The following is a 20,961-nucleotide window of genomic DNA, read 5'->3' as shown; positions in this document are numbered from 1 at the left end:
AAACCGCCTCGCCATCCTTGGCTGTGTTGTGGAACACGGAGTCATCGGCCCCGACCCCGACCGGATGCGTCCCCTTATGGAACTCCCACTGCCCCACTGCCTCAAGGCCCTGAAGAGGTGCCTAGGGTTTTTCTCCTATTACGCCCAGTGGGTCCCCTACTATGCGGACAAGGCCCGTCCGCTGATCAAGTCCACCTCTTTTCCCTTGACGGCAGAGGCCCGCTTAGCCTTCCACCGTATCAAGGAGGACATTGCCAAAGCCACCATGCACACAGTGGACGAATCCATCCCCTTCCAGGTGGAAAGCGACGCGTCTGACTTTGCCCTGGCCGCTACCCTCAATCAGGCGGGGAGACCCGTGGCCTTCTTTTCACGAACCCTCCAAGGCCCGGAGACCAGACACTCCGCTGTTGAGAAGGAGGCCCAGGCGATTGTGGAGGCTGTGCGTCATTGGAGGCACTACCTGGCCGGAAAACGATTTACCCTGCTCACTGACCAGCGTTCAGTTGCTTTTATGTTTAACAACAAGCAGAGGGGCAAAATCAAAAATGACAAGATCTTGAGGTGGAGAATCGAACTTTCCACCTACAACTACTAGATCTTGTACCGGCCCGGGAAGCTAAATGAACCCCCGGATGCGCTATCGCGTGGCACCTGCGCCAGCGCGCAGATCGATAGACTGCGGGCCCTCCACAATGACCTCTGCCACCCGGGGGTCACCAGGTTCTTCCACTTCATCAAGGCCCGCAACCTGCCTTACTCTATTGAGGAGGCCAGGACCATGACCAGGAACTGCCAAGTCTGCGCTGAGTGCAAACCGCACTTTTATAGACCAGACAGGGCCCACTGATAAAAGCCACTCGCCCCTTCGAGCGCCTGAGCGTCGATTTTAAAGGGCCTCTCCCCTCCTCCGACCGCAATGTGTACTTCCTCAATATTATTGATGAGTACTCCCGTTTCCCGTTCGCCTTCCCCTGCCCGGACATGACCAGTGCCACGGTCATTAAATGTCTGAACAACCTCTTCACCCTGTTCGGCTTCCCCAGCTATATCCATAGCGACCGGGGCTCATCGTTTATGAGCGACGAACTCCGTCAGTACCTGCTAACTAGGGGTATTGCCACAAGCAGGACCACCAGTTACAACCCCCGGGGGAACGGACAGGTGGAAAGAGAAAATGCGACAGTTTGGAAGGCCGTCCTGCTAGCCTTAAAGTCTAGGGGCCTTCCAACCTCCCGCTGGCAGGATGTGCTCCCCGATGCGCTCCACTCTATTCGGTCACTGCTCTGCACTGCCACTAACGCCACCCCTCATGAGAAAATGTTTGTCTTCCCAAGGAAGTCCACATCGGGGACATCGCTACCGCCATGGCTGACGTCCCCAGGGCCGGTCCTACTGAGAAGACACGTGAGGACCCATAAAACGGACCCCCTGGTCGAGAGGGTCGACCTCCTCCACGCCAACCCCCAGTATGCTTACATCGCATACCCGGACAGGCGGGAGGACACAGTCTCCATAAGAGACCTTGCACCCTCGGGGGCCGCAGTAACCCACTACCCACTACCACCCCCCCCCCACGATCCGATATCCAGCCCCAGCAGACGGCAGGCCTGGGCCCCGCGACCCGCTCGACATCTACGAGGACGACACGCCTGTGCCACAGCCTACGCTGGACTCGACGCCGGAAACTTCACTACCCCTGCCGTCGCCACGCAGATCACAGCGGCAGACAAGACCTCCGGAGAGACTCCAATACACTAACTTTTAATACACTTCACCCCGCCGGACTCAATTTTAAACAAGGGGTGAATGTGGTAAACCACTGTTTGTATTCCTGTTTGTCCTGTTTGTATTCCACTGTGTACATGCCTGGACATGCCTCGGCTGACTCCTCCCACAGGTCCTAGTATAAAGGTGACTGCTCCCCAGCCCTTAGTATCATGGACCGGTCGACCACGCGAGGCAGACCTCCATTCTGTTGTTAATAAAAGCCTTTAGTTACTCTTCTAACTCTCAGTCTTTTATGAGTAATTGATAGCGCATCACCAGTAATCCGCATTCTTCTGAAGATAAAAGTCCCCACTTTTTCAAGTCTTAGTATTTCTATTTCCTCAGACCTTTCTATTCCTTCCCCAGTGAATCTGCATTGTACCCTCGCTAAAGCCTCAATATCCTTCTTATAGTGTGGAGTCCAATATTGCACATAGTACTCCAACTGAGGTCTTAGGTTTAACATAGGCTCATCATTACCTCTTGGCTTTTATATTCTATACCTCGTGATAAAACCTTAAATTCCATGATCCCTTTTTTACAACCTTATCAACCCGAGGTGCTGCCTTTAATGTTTTGTGAACCTGTCCCCACCCCCAAATCCCTCTGCTCTTCACACCAAGCCTGCTTCCACTCAGAGCATAATTTGTTTTAACAAAATGCATCACCTTACAATTACTGACGTTGAATTCCACCTGCCACTTTCAAGCTCATTTTCCCTCCCATCTTATCAATATCCCTTTGCGGCTTCCTTTGGTCTTAGTAATAGTTTCAGCCAGGAGACTGCCTTCAGTCCATCTAGCTCATCTATCCACAGTATGCTCATGTACATTTCTAATAACCCCAAAACTTTTGTTGACAAGAACCTGTCCAATTCTTTTTTACAACCCATTCTTACCTCACTTATGGCAAAAGAAAGGTTTGTCTTGCATTTCCTACTTTCTTTTTATAGAATCAGAGCCATTCGGCTCAATGTGCCTGGCTGGCTCTTCAAAAATCTATCCAATTAGTCCCACACCCTGCTCTTTCCTCATAGTCCTGAAAATGTTTCCTTTTCAAGTATATACCTCTGGTTTTGACAATTATCTTAAATCTGTGTTCTCTGGTTACCGACCCTCTGAGTTCTCTATTTACTCTATCAAGGCAGTTAATAATTTGAACACATTAAATTTGCCCTTAACCTTCTCTGCTCCGAGAGCAATCCCAACTTCTCCACATAACTGTAATCCCTGGGTCACCCAACCTCACTGGGAATAAAATGGCTAAACACAGCACCTTAAAGGCAGACCCACCAGCAGGAAATGGCAAAGCTGATCCTGGACTCCTGGCAAGCCTCCCACTCCTTAAAACTTGAGCTCATCCAAAACTCTGCTGCCCATATCCCAACTTGCACCAAGCCCCATTCACCCATCACCCCTGTGCTCGCTAACCAACATTAGTTCGCTGTCTAGCAATGTCTCGATTTTAAAATTCTCATCCTTGTGTTCAAATCCCTCCGTGGCCTCGCCCCTCCCAATCTCTGTAACCTCCTTAGCCCGACAACCCTCAGAACTCTGCACTCCTCCAATTATGGCCTCTTGCTAATCACCGATTTCCTTCACCTCTCCACTGACTGCCGTGCCTCAGCTGCCTTGGCCCCACTCTCTGCAATTCCCTCCCTAAACCTCTCCGCATCGGTCTCCTCTTTAAGACACTCCTTAAAACCTTCCTCCATGACCAACCTGATCCAATATTGCCATATGTGGCTGTCAGATTTTGTCCGAGAACGCTGCTGTGAAGCAGCTTGGGTGGTTTACTACGTTAAAGGTGCTGGATAAATGCAAGCTGTTGTAGTCAGGTCAGGCACAGAAATCCCAACAACACTCTTACAGGAGCCCAATCTGAAGAAATGTATTCTGCCTGTAAACACAATAATCTCCACCTAGGTTATTTTCCTGATCAGCTGAACCATCTGAAGATAGCCAATACCAGAGAAAGTTCATCCATAGCTTGTGTTTAGGTCCCTTCTGTTCTTCATTGATGTTGGGGAGTGTAACATCTTTTGTGATCCATGTCAGTGCTGAGCTCCGACTCTACTCTACCGATGTGCTTCCGACACCATCCCAAAACCACATCACCTATTGCTGTCTACATTTTCACCATCTTGCCTTTAGCTTGAAGGGGGAGGGGACTCAAACTCACTCAGAACCCAGTCATTTCATTCAAAAACCGTAACAGTCAAAGAGTGTGTGGGCCGTCATCTCAATGTGCATTGAAATTTAACAGACTCAAATTTGACAGAACAGCACACTAACCATCAGAACTCCCCTGTTCCACCACTGCTCAAAATCTCATAATTAGAGCTAGGCCATTTAGAAGTGCTATCAGGAAGCACTTTTTGACACTAAGGAAAGTGAAAATCTGGTACACCCCCCCCCCCCCGCCGTAAGGTTGTGGATGCTGGGGGTCCATTGGAGCTTTCAAGACAGAGATTGGTTGATTTTTGTTAGGTAAGGGTATCAAGGGATATGGAACAAAGGCAGGTAAATGGAGTCGAGATACAGATTAGCCATGATCTGACTGAATGGTGAACAGGCTCTGGGGCAGAATGGTTTGCTCATGTTCCTATATTGGTAAGCAGAGGTAGTGTTTCCTACCCGCTAACTGGAGCGTGAAGTCCTGATACAGGTCTCTGCTGATATTGTGCAATTCATCCGCACGCCACACTTTGCCATCAGGAGTTCGAATTTTTGTCTCCATTGGGTTGAAACCTGGAATGAAAAAGACCAGAGGCATCAGAATGCTGAATATGAGACAATGATCTTCCTGTAGGAATACATCTCGTCCACAAACAAGGCCAGGAACATCTTGGTTTAAAAACAAAAAGACAAGTTCTCAGAAAAAGAATCAACATAACAACATCTCCCTTCTGGGTGGGGGCCTAACGCAACAGGTCTGGCTACAACACAGCTGAAAATTTAGATTTTCATCTCCAGAAAGTAGAAGAAACTTGGGATTCTTTTTCTCAAGGTAGCAGGTACAGTAGCGCAGTGGTTATGCTACTGGACTAGTAATCCAGAGGCCTGGATTTATAATCCAGAGAACATGAGTTTAAATCTCACCAGGGCAGTTTGAGAATTTGAATTCAGTTTTAAAGGTGATTAAGCTGTCGGATTGTCGTAAGAACCAAGCCGGTTCACGTAGGTCCTTTAGAGAAGAAAACCTGCCTTCCTTACCTGTTCTGGCCAAATGTGACTTCAGTCCCATACCAACGTGGTTGACTGAATATGAGACAATGATCTTTCTGCAAGAACACATCTCATCCACAAACTAGGCCTGGAACACCTTGGTTTAAAAACAAAAGCCAAGTTCTCAGAACAAGGCAAAATGTGTTTGACTAACTTGATTGACTTCTTTGACGAAGTAATGGAGAGGGTTGATGAGGGTAGTGCGGTTTGTAGGATTAATTGGATAGCTCGACCAATGAGCCGGCACAGGCACAATGGACTGAATAGCCTCCTTTTGTGCTGTATCATTCTATGATTCTTAACTGCCGTCTGAAGTGGCCGAGCAAGCCATTTATTTGTAGCAAACCGCTACAAAGAACCCACACGGACTGCAGCGGTTCAAGGCGGCTCACCACAAACTACTACGGTAGGCTAGGAATGGGCAATAAATGCCAGCCTTGTCCGCATCCCAAGAAAGGAGAAAAAACGTTTAGGGTATTTTGGGGTGGTGGGGGAAAGAGGAGATGGGGAAAAAGTTATCTCTGTGCATAGAATATTGCAATGATCTGCTCCCACCCACGTACATAAACTTTGAAAAGCACTGCTTTAGTGCAACAACCAACCACATTACTGTATAGACCTCAAGCTTAAAAAGCATATCTTGTGTATGGCAATACCTCAAAGCAGGGCGCTGCAAAACAATGAAATAGAAGAGTCTTCAATGACAAACTAAATCTCCTGAACTAATTTTTTTTTAAACTCGGAATGCAAAAACCCAGAAAGCAATTATAAAAATTTCCCAAGGGCTCGGTTAGTGTTGCATCAGATTTTGAAACACTGGTCCATCACAAATGCCGATCAACCTGTGCTACAGTTCCAGCATTTTGTTTTTATTTCCAGTTTCAAGTGTCACTAGTTTGTCTTTTTAATCTGTTTACTAGAGGTCTAGTGTTCTGCTGAAGCTCAAAGTGCAGACCATCAGATTTAAAACAAAGCGATGGGTTGCACGCTGTGACTGTACCTCAATTATTGTTACAGTGACTCCACATTCACTGGCCAAAAAAATTAGTACAGGTGTGAACTCAACCAAAAAACCTATTTTCAAATGGAGAAAGCTTGGAGGCAGCCTGCGGGAGCTCTAACATCGTGCCACAGCGGTAGGATGCAAATTTGCACCAACTGTTGCCAACGCACTTCTAATCTCAACAAGATCATTCTGTGGAAGTACTGTGTGGAGGTCACGCACTTTACTACGGTGCCCGTTGGTAGCACTCTTACCCGAGTCTGAAGGCTGTGGGTCCATGGCCCACTCCAGAGACTTGAGGCCACAATCCAGGCTGACACTCCAGTGCAGTACTGAGGGTGCGCTGCACTGTTGGAGGTGCCGTCTTTTGGATGAGACATTATACCAAGGCCCCATCTGCCCTCTCAAGTCGAAATAAAAGATCCCGTAGCACTATTTGAAAAGCAGGGGAGTTCTCCCCGGTATCCTGGCCAATATTTATTCATCAACAAACATCTCCAAAAGCAGATTATCTGGTCATTATCACATTACTGTTTGTGGGACCTTGCTGTGCACAAATTGGCTGCCGCATTTCCTACATTACAACAGTGACTACACTTCAAAAGTACTTAATTGGTTGTAAAGCTCGTTGGGATGTCCTAAGGTTGTGAAAGGTGCTAAATAAATGCAAGTCTTTATTTCTAGGTGTGGTGCAAGGGTCCCCCTGAAATTACTGGGAGACACACTGGCAGGATCCTGGGAGCAAGGCTGACTATTCCACTCATGTGCCCAAGACTTGACCCTTACACTGGGGCGGCCAGAAATTAGAAAGGAAGAAGGAAAGGAGCACAAACCATACATTCCCGGCAGTCGTACCTTTGTATGATGGAGCAGGCGGTGCTGCAGCAACTTTCCTCACTTTGGTGGTGGGAGCTGCAGTGTCTACGTTGAGCGCGACAGGCAGCTCGGAGAAGTTCAGCAGCCGGTCTCTCTCGGCAGACTCCTCTGACTGCTCCCGCTGCTTCCTGATCCGCTCCTTCAGTTTCTCCAACTTGTCGTCGTGCTGCTTCCTGCGCATGATCTCCAGTCTCTGCATCACCGACTCGGACGTGGAACTCGGGGAGGACAGCTGGGACTGCTCAGAAGGCCGATCGCTCTTTGCGTCAGACTCATAGCTCACGGGCTTGGCGTGGGGGCCTTTGGTGGTGCCACCCTTCTGCCCCAGCGTGCCTCGGCTCAGAGTTTTGTAAAGTGCATCGGAGTTGTGCAGGGCATCGAGTGCTGAGCGGTCGTTGAGATATTTCACCACAGTGTCGTCCACTGCAGTCGAACGTGTGCTATCGTCGTCCAAACAGTGGTAACTCCGGTTGTCTCGCTCATATATCATGCAGCTGGCTTCACTCTCCTTCCCTCGCACTTCACTGGAGTTCACTTCAGAAAGGAGACGCTGAGCTTCCAGCTGGCTAGCGGTCAGATAGGATGGGACTCTGACATCCACGTCCCTGATAATGGGAGACACAAATTAATATTACTCATTCTTCTCTGTACTTTTTACATCAAGTCCAGGAAACTTGGGGACTATTTCACGAAAAGATTACATAAATCACTTTTGAGTAGTGGCCAAGAACAGCAAAAATGGAAACAAATAGCATCAGCCTACATAAGAGACTACATGTCAACAGCAATTCATTGGCTGTAAAGCACTTTGGGATGTTCAGAGGACGCGAAAGATGCTACATAAATGCAAGTTCTTATTTTAGAGAAAGAATCAGTTTCCTCCAAAATGACTCTCCTTCTCTAATATTCACACTTATTTTCTCTCTTTTCCCCTCTCCAAGATGAACACAGCCTGGGGTACGGTTCCACTGCTGGCAGCAGCCTACCAGCACCTCACCCAAGTGAGGATTCTTCCTGGAAATGAACAGGCACTGAGCGTCACCAGGCCGCTCAATCCTAACCCTGTCCACACGTACCGGTTTCCCAGCTGGGATCATTGGCAAGCGATCACAAGGGGACCTGTGGCTGACGCCATCCCTTCCAGCACTGCCACCACCCTTAACCTATGGACACAGTCACCCAAGATAGGACAGACCCTCTACTCGTCTCCCAGCTGGGATCAACCAACTCAGCAGACCAGAGATCAAACCTGGAACCTTCATGCCCTGTATGGCTATGCCCCGTTACACAGTGAATTTAAAGGCTTGGCTCCATCACAGTTATTTTCATGAAATACAACTTTTGTGCATGTTTAAAATGATGTGCCTGCGATGGATGTGCAGGGCAGAAGGGAGAGTACAGCCAGCTGTACCATTACGCACAATGATATGTCATGCAGTGTGCCTCAGTGCCACAGAGTGATAAAAATCAGATCAAGAGTGCTGATGTCATTTAAACAATAGAGGGGCAGCATAATGAATCAAAACATTTCCCATTTCAGCCAGGAAAGGAGCGGGCTTCTTAGACAGAGAATGCTTGGAAGGATTGTTTGGGATCTAATGTTGAAATCCACAGCAGTTCCCTGGAGCATTAAGTTAAATACGAAAGGACACAGACACTGGTCTGTTAAGTCTGTGTGTTATATTGAGAATTACTACACAGACCACAAGAGTAAACTTTAACAGGTCTTTACTAGTTGAAGGTCAGGGCGGAACTGCCCAATAAATCATTACACAGCACTTATATACCGGTGTGGTCACCACCAGTATTACAGTATACAACAGCCAAGATAAAGTAGTGCAACCCTTAAAATAGTTCTCTTAAAGGTGGAACGGTTACATACACTACAATCCTCCCTTTTTAGGTTAACAGTATATATTCCCATTAAACATAACATCATAACATATATACACAACTTCATGTAAAAACAGTTCACAGATTCAGTCTCTCTGGAGGCTTCCTGACTCGGTCCGGATAACGCCTCGGTGGTGTAGTAGTTTTCGGTGGTGTAGTAGGTTCTTTTGGCGAGGTCGATTCGGCTTGAATGTCAGTGTCGGGTTCATCTGGTTCCAGTATCACCGGATCGGAGGTAGATACTATGGGTATCTCTGCTTCATCATTAGGCGTATAGAGTTGTGGTGTAGGTTGTCCCTTTTCGGATGACGCTATGATCTGGTCAGCATGGCGCCTTATTATGCTTTCACCAATGTCCACGGTATACATCAGCGGTCCTAGTCGTGTGCAAATAGTTCCAGGCTGCCATTTCTCGGTACGGTAGTCCCGGGCCAAAACTTGTTGACCTATCTGGAAGGTTCTAGTTGGCCTTTCATTCATGCCTTGAAATTGCCGGTTCTCTACGTCCCTTCTGATGTTTGGCTTGATCAAATCCAGCCGGCATCTTAGTCTTCTATTGAAAAACATCATGGCGGGAGTTTGGTTTGTGACCGCATGTGTTGCATTCCTGTACGCCAACAAGAAGTTATCTACCTTTTGTAGATTTATGTCTTCATTACCCATGGCCTTCTTGAAGGTCTGGACAAACCTTTCAGCTAATCCATTGGTGGCGGGATGGTATGGGGCGGACGTGTAGTGCTTAACCCCATTGTTTTTTTAAGAACTTCCTGAATTCTTCGGACACAAATTGCGGTCCATTATCAGAACAGATCTGTTCCGGCAGCCCATTCCTGGCAAATATGGTCCTTAATACTGTGATGGTTTTTCCGTGGTGGTGGAGGACATCTTTATTACCTCCGGCCACTTGGAGTGTGCATCCACCGCGATTAAGAACATTGAGTCCATAAATGGACCAGCAAAGTCGATATGTACCCTTTGTCATGGAGATGAGAGCCACTCCCATGGATGCAGAGGAGCTTGTGGTGGGGCGTTTTGGACCTTCTGGCATCCTAGACAGCTCTTGGTCATTTCTTCGATGTCTCCATCGATACCTGGCCACCACACGAACGCTCTGGCTAGGTTCTTCATTTTCACTCCACCCAGATGCCCCTCGTGAAGCTCCTTTAGCACTTTATGCTGGAGTTTGGGTGGAATCACCACTCTGGATCCACACATCAAAGTTCCTCGGCACACTGACAGCTGTTCTCTTCTTTGCGAAAATGCTGGCAACAGTGGTTCGCCATGTGCTGGCCATCCCTTCACCGTTAAATCGTAGACTCGAGAGAGAGTCGGGTCATTTCTTGTTTCCTTTTCGATCGTAGAATTTGTTACTGGTAGACATTCCACTATGGTTGAGTGGAACATCTCCACTGGGTCCACTGTCGGCGCCTCTTCTGCCGTTGGCAACGGTAGGCGTGATAAACCGTGAGCATTCCCATGCTGTTGTGATCCTTTGTATTCTATGTCATATTGGTGTGCCCCTAGGAAAAGGGACCACCTCTGTAGCCTTTGCGCTGTCATAATGGAAACGCCCTTTTTAGGGTTGAATATGGATACCAACGGCTGGTGGTCTGTCAGCAGTGTAAACTTCTGGCCCTGCAGGTAATGATTAAACTTCTTTACTCCCCACACCAGGCTGAGAGCCCCTCTATCTATCTGAGCATAGTTGCGCTCAGCGGAGGTCAATGATCTGGATGCAAATGCGACTGGCCTTTCCGAGCCATTTGGCAACTTGTGAGAGAGTACTGCTCCAATACCATAAGGAGAAGCATCACAAGCTAAACGAATAGGTAGCGTTGGGTTGAAGTGAGCCAACACTTCCTCTGAGGTGATCAATGTCTTGCTTTTGCGAAAGGCCTTCTTACAGTCCTCGCTCCACTTCCATGGTACTTCTTTCTGCAAAAGAGCATTCAGCGGGTGCAGCACCGTGGATAGATTTGGCAGAAACTTATGGTAATAGTTAATCAACCCTAGGAACGATCTCAACTGGGATACATTTTCCGGAGCGGGAGCCTTCACAACAGCTTCGATCTTGTCAGGTGACTTGTGCAGCCCCTCCTGGTCAATTACATGACCACAGTACGAGATCCGTTCCTGAAAGAACTCACATTTCTGGCGATTAACTCGAAGGCCATATTCCTTCAACCTGGTGAGCACCAGTTTCAAATTTGCAAGGTGTTCCTCATCGTCATCTCCTGTAATCAGGATATCGTCCAAGTAACATTGAGTGCTTGGAATTCCCTGTAATACCTGCTCCATGGCCCTCTGCCAAATTGCCGGAGCCGAAGCCACTCCAAAAACCAGTCTATTATATCGATACAAGCCTCTGTGCGTGCTGATTGAGAGATACTGGCACGACTCTTCCTCAACTTCCATCTGTAAGTACGCTTGCGCCAGGTCTATCTTGGTGAAGCGTTTCCCGCCAGACAATGAAGCAAAGATATCCTCAATCCGCGGAAGCGGATATTGCACCGTGTGAAGCACCGGATTAACTGTGATCTTGAAGTCTCCACAGATGCGGACCTTCCCCGGTTCCCCTGGCTTGTTACTCGATGAACTCTTCATGACGGGAATGGGCGTGGCCCACTCACTCCAGTCCACCTTAGACAGTACTCCTGAACGTTCCAGCCCTTCCAGCTCAGCTTCCACAGCAGGTCGTATCGCATACGGTACCGGTCTGGCTTTGAAAAATCTTGGGTTTGCATGTTCTGCAATCTTGATTTTTGCCTTAATTCCTCTCAGTGTTCCCAGTCCCTGTTGGAACACCTCTTTAGCCTCATCCAATATTCTGGACAATCGTTCAGGTTTGACATCTTTTTTCCCCGGAATCTACCGTTATTGCGTTTAGGGAGTGCCAGTCCATATTTATTTTTCTGATCCACTCCCGTCCCAGAAGTGGTGGACCTCCCTCAGGTAGCACATATAAGTCCATTCCTTGGTGTTCTTTGCCCTTGTGTATCACCTTGACTTTTATCTTTCTGATGGGGTATACTTTTTGCCCCGTATATGTCTGCAATACTATCTCCGTATCCCGTAGGGGAATATGTTTGAATAACTTTTTGTAATCTTGCTTATTCATGACCGTCAACGCCGATCCGGTGTCCAATTCCATCTTCACTTGGACTCCTGCTATCTGCAGTGTGACCCAGATAGTTTGTCGGTCAGCTTCCTTACTCACGTTGTGAATTCTCAGACTACCCAGTTCCTTGCTGTTGGAGTCTGAATCCGAATTCGAATTCTGTTCATCCGAACTCTTCTCAGCCACCGTATGTACCTTTCTGCACCTTTCTGCACTTTTCCTGCGGTGACTTTTTGTTGCTGGTCTTCTTTCCTGACCGGCATACTTTAGCTATGTGACCAAGCTTGCCACATTTTCTACATTCCTGGTTTTTAAACCAGCATTGGTTCTGATCGTGTGTTGTCTTTCCACAACGATAACATTTCGTTGTACCCAAAGCCATTTGATCTACGCTGAGTACCGCTGCCTTCAGCTGCATTTCCGCAGTGCCTCTCGCTGCGGCTTCGTGCGATGCTGAAATAGTGACAGCCTTATCAAGTGTAAGATCATTCTCTTCAAGTAGCCGCTTTTGTGTTCCTTCTTTCGACAACCCACACACGAATTTGTCTCTCAGTGCCTCTGTCAGGCTTTCCCCAAACTGGCAGTATTTCGCTAGCTTACGCAGTTCAATTAAATACTCCGCGTTGCTTTCCTCTTTCAGTTGCGTTCTCGCATAAAATTTAAATCGTTCCGCTAACATCAGCGGTGTGGGGTTCAAATGATTCTTCAGGACAGCAACAATTTTAGCGAAAGTCTGATCCGCCGGTTTAGCTGGTGATAGAAGATGCTTCAATAGCCCGTATGTCTTCGCACCCATTGAGTTTAGTAAGGTTAGCGCTTTATCTTCATCTGATATTTTGTTTGCCTTACAATATATCTCTATGCGTTCTACATACGTGGCCCAATCTTCCACATCGGGATCGAAATCGTTGATGTTACCACGCTTAGGCATCCTCGCGATCTTCTTGAGAAACAAAAGAATTATTTTTTTTTCTTTTACAAGATGGTGGTTTCCCGTGCTTGTCTTCTTCCTCCGCCTCCGAAAATGGCGGCTTCCCGCGTTTGCCTTTCTCCCCCGCTGGCTGTAATGGCGATTGCCGTATTGCTGCGTTCGCCCTCCAACGGTTTTCAAATCGTGCCTCCCAGCCCCTCTTGCAGTCCGGTCCTTTCCCCCCGGCTGCGGCTGAGTTCTCCACGGTTTTTTTTTTTTTTTTTTTTTTAATTTTCTCCCGCGCCTTACGCTGACCCGGTCGCTGCGCCTCGCGGCCTCGGTAGCTGCCCGGCCTTTTTCACCGGTCGCGGTCGAGCTCTCTCTCAACGCTGTTGCGTCTCCCAGCCTGCTTGCAGCCCGGTCTTTCGCACCGGCTGCGTTTGTATTCACCGCGGCTTCCGTGCCTTACGCTGCCGCAGTCTCAGCGCCTCTGGCCCCAACTTCTGTCCGGCTCTTTTCCCCGGCCGTGGTCGAGTTCTCCGCCCTTATATCCTCCGTTTTTTTTTGTTATTTTCTCCCCTACTCACAGTCAACGTGGCCGACTTGCTGCTCGTCGCTGATCAGCTTACCCACCACCGTGATAGAAGGGATGATCACTGCCTGTTGCTGATGGAAGGCTTCGTGTCAGAATTCTTCCTTTGCTCTGCAGACCCGAGTCTTTTCTCAGCAGAATGATGAGGGCAGATGCCTCCTCTCGACGTCCGTTAAACTGCCTTGGATGTATCTCTGCCGCAGGGTAAGATCGTACTCGTCGCCACTGTTAAATCTGTGTGTTATATTGAGAATTACTACACAGACCACAAGAGTAAACTTTAACAGGTCTTTACTAGTTGAAGGTCAGGGCGGAACTGCCCAATAAATCATTACACAGCACTTATATACCGGTGTGGTCACCACCGGTATTACAGTATACAGCTGCCAAGATAAAGTAGTGCAACCCTTAAAATAGTTCTCTTAAAGGTGGAACGGTTACATACACTACATGGTCCACAGCTCTATCATGGGCCAGTAGCACAGGCAACATGTAGTTGAGTCACACAAGTCAGAAAGGCCCAAGTTCAGTTATTGGTCTTTGCTGAGACTGTTCAATTCAATCAAGGTAGCAATAGGGGCATCAAGAATGGTCTAGTACCCACCCCCACCAGCCCGAGTCAGGAGATCAAAAAATATTTGCACAAGGGCACGTTAGTTAAGGAAAGGATTGAGCCTGATTGCAACGGCGCCCGATTACGCACCCCCCCACCCCATCCCCACCCAGTCGCCTGCGTGTCAACTTTCTAGGCTTACATAAGGAACTGGTGGACCGGGCAAAGCACCAAAGGGCACTCAGCAGTTGTGGAACTGCACAACACTAGGAGTCAACACCTTCACAAGAAGGGGGGAGAAGTTGGCAAAAGGAAACTGACCCTACTGCCAGAAAAGGTTTCCTTCGGTTTCTAATTTATGCCCTTTTCCTGGCCAAAATAATTTCCGTATCTGGGGCAGACACATTCGGCTAACATCTGTTCCCACCGTGAGCAGTCAGTGTGTTGCCAAAAGGTGCCACCTACATGCAGATTATTGAATCAAAGTTTCAGCTCAACTAATGCCGTGTGTTCAGCACCATGTGTTTCCATTGTATTCTGACCTGTTTAAAACTCAACTTTGTTATTCTAATCATCTGGAATGGTTATCCACATTGGATTGCACAAATTTGGACATTGTAACAATTAATTTATTTTACAAACCAAGGCTTCTACGTGTATTACTATAATACAACATTCAATAGAACCGTAAATTATAAAGCACACAATGGATTTATAGTACTCCCGGTGTGATGAGACACTTTGTACAGATCAATTTTTACAGCATCGACTCGAAGTCAATTGAACCATCCAACAAAGAGAGTTGGAGACTGAAATTGACAAATCTTGCAGAAAGCAATAATGGCCCAGAAATTCAGGTCGGGGGCTGCCCGCGGGTGCAAGCCTCCGAACTGCACTTACCTAGCGTGCCGGCCGTTGAGCTGTGGGCCCGCGTGAGATTCCGATCCTGGGCCTCCTCCAACTGCCGGCACGCAGTGCTTGCGTATCCCAGGGGCGCAGTTAGCTCGAAGCGTCCCCTGGGATCACGTGGGCCATGGAGAACTAATGGTAGCAGGGAATGCCCATTCATAAAATTGACAGGAAGAGCTATCAAAACTAAAAATACTATAAGCCCCACTAAAACTTCAAATACATTTTTTTTTTTTTTTAAATCACCTTTTTAAAATAACTATAAATTACATAAAATAACTATTTTAAACAATAATTTACATTTTGAAAAAATTAATTACATTTTCTAACAGGGCTAAAAATAAACTTACCTTTCTTTAAAGTATTTAAAAATAATAAACCTGTGGAAAAAATGTTCTAATTTTAATTCATTCACCACTTACCTTGTTAAAAGCAGGCCTTGCGCCTGCTTTTTACATGTAACTCCTGGAGACTTACCCTCCCGGAGAAACCTGGAAAAAAACCTAAGTCCCATGCACACGCGCTGCCTCTCCGGCGCACGCGTTCGACCTCTGAACCCCTTCCTTTAAGGGAACGGAAGTTCCGGCTTCCCGCGCAAGCACAGTGCATGCACGAAACCGGCACTTCCGTTGGGCCTACGGATGAGTACCTCGTGCGTCCTCACCCGTGGAGACCCGAATTTCTGGGCCATCGTGTCTGTATAAATTATTGCTTCAGTACCAAGATAAGGGTAGGCATTACATAAACATAAAGCTTCAGGTAACAGCTTTACAGAATCATAGGCATAGGAGATGGCCATTCCGGCCACTGCACATGCCGACTCTCTGAATGAGCTACCCATTTAGCCCCATTCCCTGCCCTCTCCCCATACCTTTTTAAAAAAATGTTAAGTGTTTATCCAATTCCCTGCTCAAAGATATTAGAGATACAGCTTCCATCACTTTTTCTGGTAGGGAAATCCTCTGCATAAAGAACAATTCTTCTGGGCTCTCCCTTAGTTCATTTGGAGATTCTTAGATTTATTTACCTTGAATTAACCCTCTATTTATTGACACTCAGACCAGTGGAAACAGTTCTTCCTAATTTATCTCATCAAAACCCCTCTTAATTTTGAGCAACTATCAGATCTCCTCTTAACCACTGTTCTAATGAAAAGAGCCCTGTTTCACTAGTCTCTCCTGATAACTTTAATCTCTCCTTCCTGGTATCATCATAGTGAACATTTTCTGCATCCTCTGCACAGCCTTGAAATCCTTCCTAAATTAGGGTTCCCAAAACTGGATACAACATTCAAGCAACTCCCAAGCCCCAGGTGAGCCACAAAGCCTTTCCCACAAGGACAGGAAACCAGAGGAAAGTGTCAGCTCTGGCTATTCTCATCCACCTTCCAGTCTCAGAATAATGGGTCGGCCATTTAGGACTGAGATGAGAAGTTTCTTCACTCAGAGGGTTCTGAATCTTTGGAATTCTATACCCCAGAGAGCTGTGGGTGCTCAGTTGTTGAGTGTATTCAAGACAGAGACCTATAGATTTTTGGATACTAAGGGAATCAAGGGATATGGGGATAGTGCAGGAAGGTGGAGTTGAGGTAAAGGATCAGCCATGATCTTATTGAATGGCAGAGCAGGCTCAAAGGGCCGAAGGACCTACTTCTGATCCTATTTCTTATGTTCTTAAATGGTTAAATAGCAGCATTCAGAGTGCTGACAGCAGGTCAGTTGGCCATTCCTAAATTAGGCTTGGCGGCAACATGAATGATCATACAAAAAATTTATGAGTGGGGAGAAGATATTAAACTGGCACAGTGTCAATGTACTCTACAGATTGGCACTAGATTCAGGTATTTCAGGCACCTAGGTTAATTAAGTAAGCCATACTTGCTTTCTCCCTCTGCAAACATGTTTTCAGTTTTAGCACAATGAAAAAGCATATCCTTTTTGTGATTTAACTAGTCAAATTCACCCAGATTCAGCTCACTCCTCATACCTATATGATGCTAAAGGATCTCTGAATTCTACTCGACTGCTCTTCTTAATGTTGCTTTCCAGAGTGGTAGATCTCAGGGGGCTCCGGGACGTTTTGTCCTTCCGCGATTTGCTGCGACTGCCGGACTTGACAGCTGAAGCACTGGCCGCAGGATCCTCCAGGTACCTTCCATCTGACAGGAATAGAAGATCTTTTTTAAAAAAGAAACACATCCTTTCCCCTAATCACTATCAGTGGACTTGGTTAGTCCACACGAGTTGCATTAAAAAGACTACTACAGGTAGACTACCCTTTATCCGGACTTCCGAAAACCGAAACCCTCTAAAAACCGAAGGTTTTTTCGTTCAACGTAAGTCGTGCGTACGAACGAAAAAGGGTTCCGGTTTCGGAAGTTCGGATAAAGGGTAAGTCGTGCGCACGACCCCCCGCCGACCCCCCCGGCCCCGACAACCGCCGACCCCGCCAGCCCCGACAACCGCCGACCCCCCCGGCCCCGACAACCGCCGACCCCGCCAGCCCCGACAACCGCCGGCCCCCCCGCGGACCCCGCCGGCCCCGACAACCGCCGATCCCCCCCGCCGACTTACGCTGAGCGTCAGCGTAAGTCGTGCGCACGACCCCCCGCCGACCCCCGCCGACCCACCTTCCGAAATCCGAAATTCTCCTTTATCCGAAACTCGGCTGGTCCCGAGGTTTTCGGATAAAGGATAGTCTACCTGTACTAGCATGTGTAAGCAAGGGTCTGAAGATAATTCTTCTCCCTCGCTCATCTCCTGGAATCCCATGCACTTACACAAAAAGCAATAAACTAGGTGTGGAAGGCCACGGGAAAGGGTAGGAGGTTGTTATAGGGAGGGGCGAGGCCATGGAGGGATTTGAAAACAAGGATGACAGTTTTAAAATTGAGGCATTGCTGGACCGAGAACCAATGCAAGTCAGTGAGCACAGGAGTCATGGGGCTGTGGCTGTGAGTCCCAGACCATGGAACACATCACATCAACCTGCCCACTAAGATCTGTTGTGGGAGGCACCTCATTTTTCCACTCGGCATCTCAGGAGGCCATAGAACAGATAGCCAAACTAGACATCCTATTATAAGCTGTTCCCATCATACAAACGTAGTAACATACATAGGCGATAGATTTTCTTTGAAGCTTGAAAGTTAATGCTTTGTCTTGTACACGTCGCCCGATACAAGTACATATGGTATCTCATACCTGTAGCTCCTCGGACAGTGAAAATGGGCTTGTGCTATCTTTACGCAATGTTTCGCCAAAGCCTGACAATATTAAACTGTTTGCCTGTGGTGAACCTGGTTATAAAATACATCACTAATCTAAAACCAATTGCCAGTGATTTTTCTCCATCTGTTCGAGATCCAGCACCCACATTAGCAACGACAGAAGAGGATCCCATCGTGGAGATTTAAGGCAATTTTCAGCACTCGCAGCCAATGAAAGGCAAACATTCTGAGGTGCATCATCAAAAAGAAAACTTAGAAAGAACTCAAGACAACTAAATACCACAGTGGCACATCTACAACCACCACTTGTATATATTTTCCAAGTCCCATCATTTTGACTTGCATACACAGTGGGTTTTTTTAGCCACATGGGTGAGGGATTGGAAGGCTGATCCACAAATTAACTTGATAAAAAGCAGAACTTTACCAGATTTTGTATTTTGCCTCAAGGTCAGCTCCATTATGTTTTCACTGAAGCTATTGCTCAACAGTGGCCTATACAAGATAAACAGCTACTGTAACTCCAAGTTCCAGCAAGAATTTCTTCTCTGCTGTCTTTTCACTTACCCTTCCTACTGACTTTTCTGGTAGCACTGCTCAAAGTCTTCTTAGTATCCATCACCGTGTCTAACACGGCTGTGCTGGTGGGGACAGCTTCCAGCCTGTTCTCTATGTGTCGCAGCTTGGGGTGAAAGAAAATAAATGAATGACAAGTCAAATACAAGAACTTGCGTTAAAAATAGCATCTTTCTTGTAGCAAAACATCCCAAGACACTTCCCATTTCAATGTCAGACCCAAGCAGGAATCGGAGGGGAATTAGGGGAAGTGAAGGGACGGTCAACGGGTTACATGGAGGGTCTTTGGAAGGTGGGGCGGGATTTAGGGAGATTGCACAACATAGGGATGAGACAGCAGACAGCTCGTTAAATACCACAAGGCGGTCGAGGCGGATAAAGAATAGCAATGCACCATGAGCGCAGTCACAGGATGTTGCTCGTAGCAGACTAGGGTGGTCGCACTGTACGTAGGCAGGGCGGAAGGCAGACTGAAGTCAGTCATAACTAGCATCTAAATTCTTTAGCATGATTGCCCTCAGTGCACAGGGCATCTAAAGCTTTACTTGTTGAACTGTAGCAGGTCTTCGTGTGACAGCACAAAATTAGGTCAAGGATTAAATCAATCATCACACGAATACTTCATCAATCTTCAGATTGCTAGGGGCTGATTGAAAACCAAGTCTTTTAAGCCAGAGACCAATGAGAGATTCGGCTCCCACCTCCAAAATGGATAGCGAGCCTCAGAAAGACAAGTGTTTTAAACAAAACAATTGTTGCAGTATATAAAACTAGCTGAAGTGCCCGGCGGTGCCGAGGCTTTTTCGAGGGAATGTTGTTGTTGGAAGAGAGAGAGGGGGAAGGGGGGGCGGGGGGGGGGAAGGGAGGGCGGGGGGGGGGAAGGGAGGGCGGGGGGGGGGAAGGGAGGGCGGGGGGGGGGGGAAGGGAGGGCGGGGGGGGGGGGAAGGGAGGGCGGGGGGGGGGGAAGGGAGGGCGGGGGGGGGAAGGGAGGGCGGGGGGGGGAAGGGAGGGCGGGGGGGGGGAAGGGAGGGCGGGGGGGGGGAAGGGAGGGCGGGGGGGGGGAAGGGAGGGCGGGGGGGGGGAAGGGAGGGCGGGGGGGGGGAAGGGAGGGCGGGGGGGGGAAGGGAGGCGGGGGGGGGGAAGGGAGGGCGGGGGGGGGGAAGGGAGGGCGGGGGGGGGGGAAGGGAGGGCGGGGGGGGGGAAGGGAGGGCGGGGGGGGAAGGGAGGGCGGGGGGGGGAAGGGAGGGCGGGGGGGGGAAGGGAGGGCGGGGGGGGGGAAGGGAGGGCGGGGGGGGGGAAGGGAGGGCGGGGGGGGGGAAGGGAGGGCGGGGGGGGGAAGGGAGGGCGGGGGGGGGGGAAGGGAGGGCGGGGGGGGGAAGGGAGGGCGGGGGGGGGGAAGGGAGGGCGGGGGGGGGGAAGGGAGGGCGGGGGGGGAAGGGAGGGCGGGGGGGGGGAAGGGAGGGCGGGGGGGGGGGAAGGGAGGGCGGGGGGGGGGAAGGGAGGGCGGGGGGGGGGAAGGGAGGGCGGGGGGGGGAAGGGAGGCGGGGGGGGGGAAGGGAGGGCGGGGGGGGGGGAAGGGAGGGCGGGGGGGGGGGAAGGAGGGCGGGGGGGGGGGAAGGGAGGGCGGGGGGGGGGAAGGGAGGGCGGGGGGGGGAAGGGAGGGCGGGGGGGGAAGGGAGGGCGGGGGGGGGAAGGGAGGGCGGGGGGGGAAGGGAGGGCGGGGGGGGAAGGGAGGGCGGGGGGGGGGAAGGGAGGGCGGGGGGGAAGGGAGGGCGGGGGGGGGGAAGGGAGGGCGGGGGGGGGAAGGGAGGGCGGGGGGGAAGGGAGGGCGGGGGGGAAGGAGGGCGGGGGGGAAGGGAGGGCGGGGGGAAGGGAGGGCGGGGGGGAAGGGAGGGCGGGGGGGAAGGGAGGGCGGGGGGGAAGGGAGGGCGGGGGGGAAGGGAGGGCGGGGGGGGGAAGGGAGGGCGGGGGGGGGAAGGGAGGGCGGGGGGGGGAAGGGAGGGCGGGGGGGGGAAGGGAGGGCGGGGGGGGGAGGGAGGGCGGGGGGGAAGGGAGGGCGGGGGGGGGAAGGGAGGGCGGGGGGGGGGAAGGGAGGGCGGGGGGGGGGAAGGGAGGGCGGGGGGGGGAAGGGAGGGCGGGGGGGGGGTGAAGGGAGGGCGGGGGGGGAAGGGAGGCGGGGGGGGGAAGGGAGGGCGGGGGGGGGAAGGGAGGGCGGGGGGGGGCGGGAAGGGAGGGCGGGGGGGGGAAGGGAGGGCGGGGGGGGAAGGGAGGGCGGGGGGGGGAAGGGGAGGGCGGGGGGGGGAAG

General features: G+C 49.9%; 1 protein-coding gene across 2 annotated transcripts in view; it reads right to left on the bottom strand.

Moving 5' to 3' along the window:
* LOC147121711 (centrosome-associated protein 350-like) overlaps nucleotides 1-20,961 on the bottom strand; it is a 97,905-nt gene that overhangs the window by 35,897 nt on the left and 41,047 nt on the right. For both annotated transcript variants that reach the window (XM_085982156.1, XM_085982155.1), the window contains 4 exons: nucleotides 18,648-18,762; nucleotides 16,838-17,009; nucleotides 6,856-7,481; nucleotides 4,407-4,520 (listed from right to left, as the gene is read on the bottom strand). In XM_085982156.1, coding sequence (XP_085838282.1) covers nucleotides 4,407-4,520; nucleotides 6,856-7,481; nucleotides 16,838-17,009; nucleotides 18,648-18,762 — 1,027 coding nt within the window. The remainder of the gene's footprint in view (nucleotides 1-4,406; nucleotides 4,521-6,855; nucleotides 7,482-16,837; nucleotides 17,010-18,647; nucleotides 18,763-20,961) is intronic.

This window comes from Somniosus microcephalus, chromosome 3 (genome assembly GCF_052327205.1).
Source record: "Somniosus microcephalus isolate GS21.2 chromosome 3, FLI_Smic_1.0, whole genome shotgun sequence".
Lineage (NCBI taxonomy): Eukaryota > Metazoa > Chordata > Chondrichthyes > Squaliformes > Somniosidae > Somniosus > Somniosus microcephalus.
The sequence above is the reverse complement of the archived record's forward strand: the minus strand, read 5'-3'. Positions and strand labels throughout refer to the sequence as shown.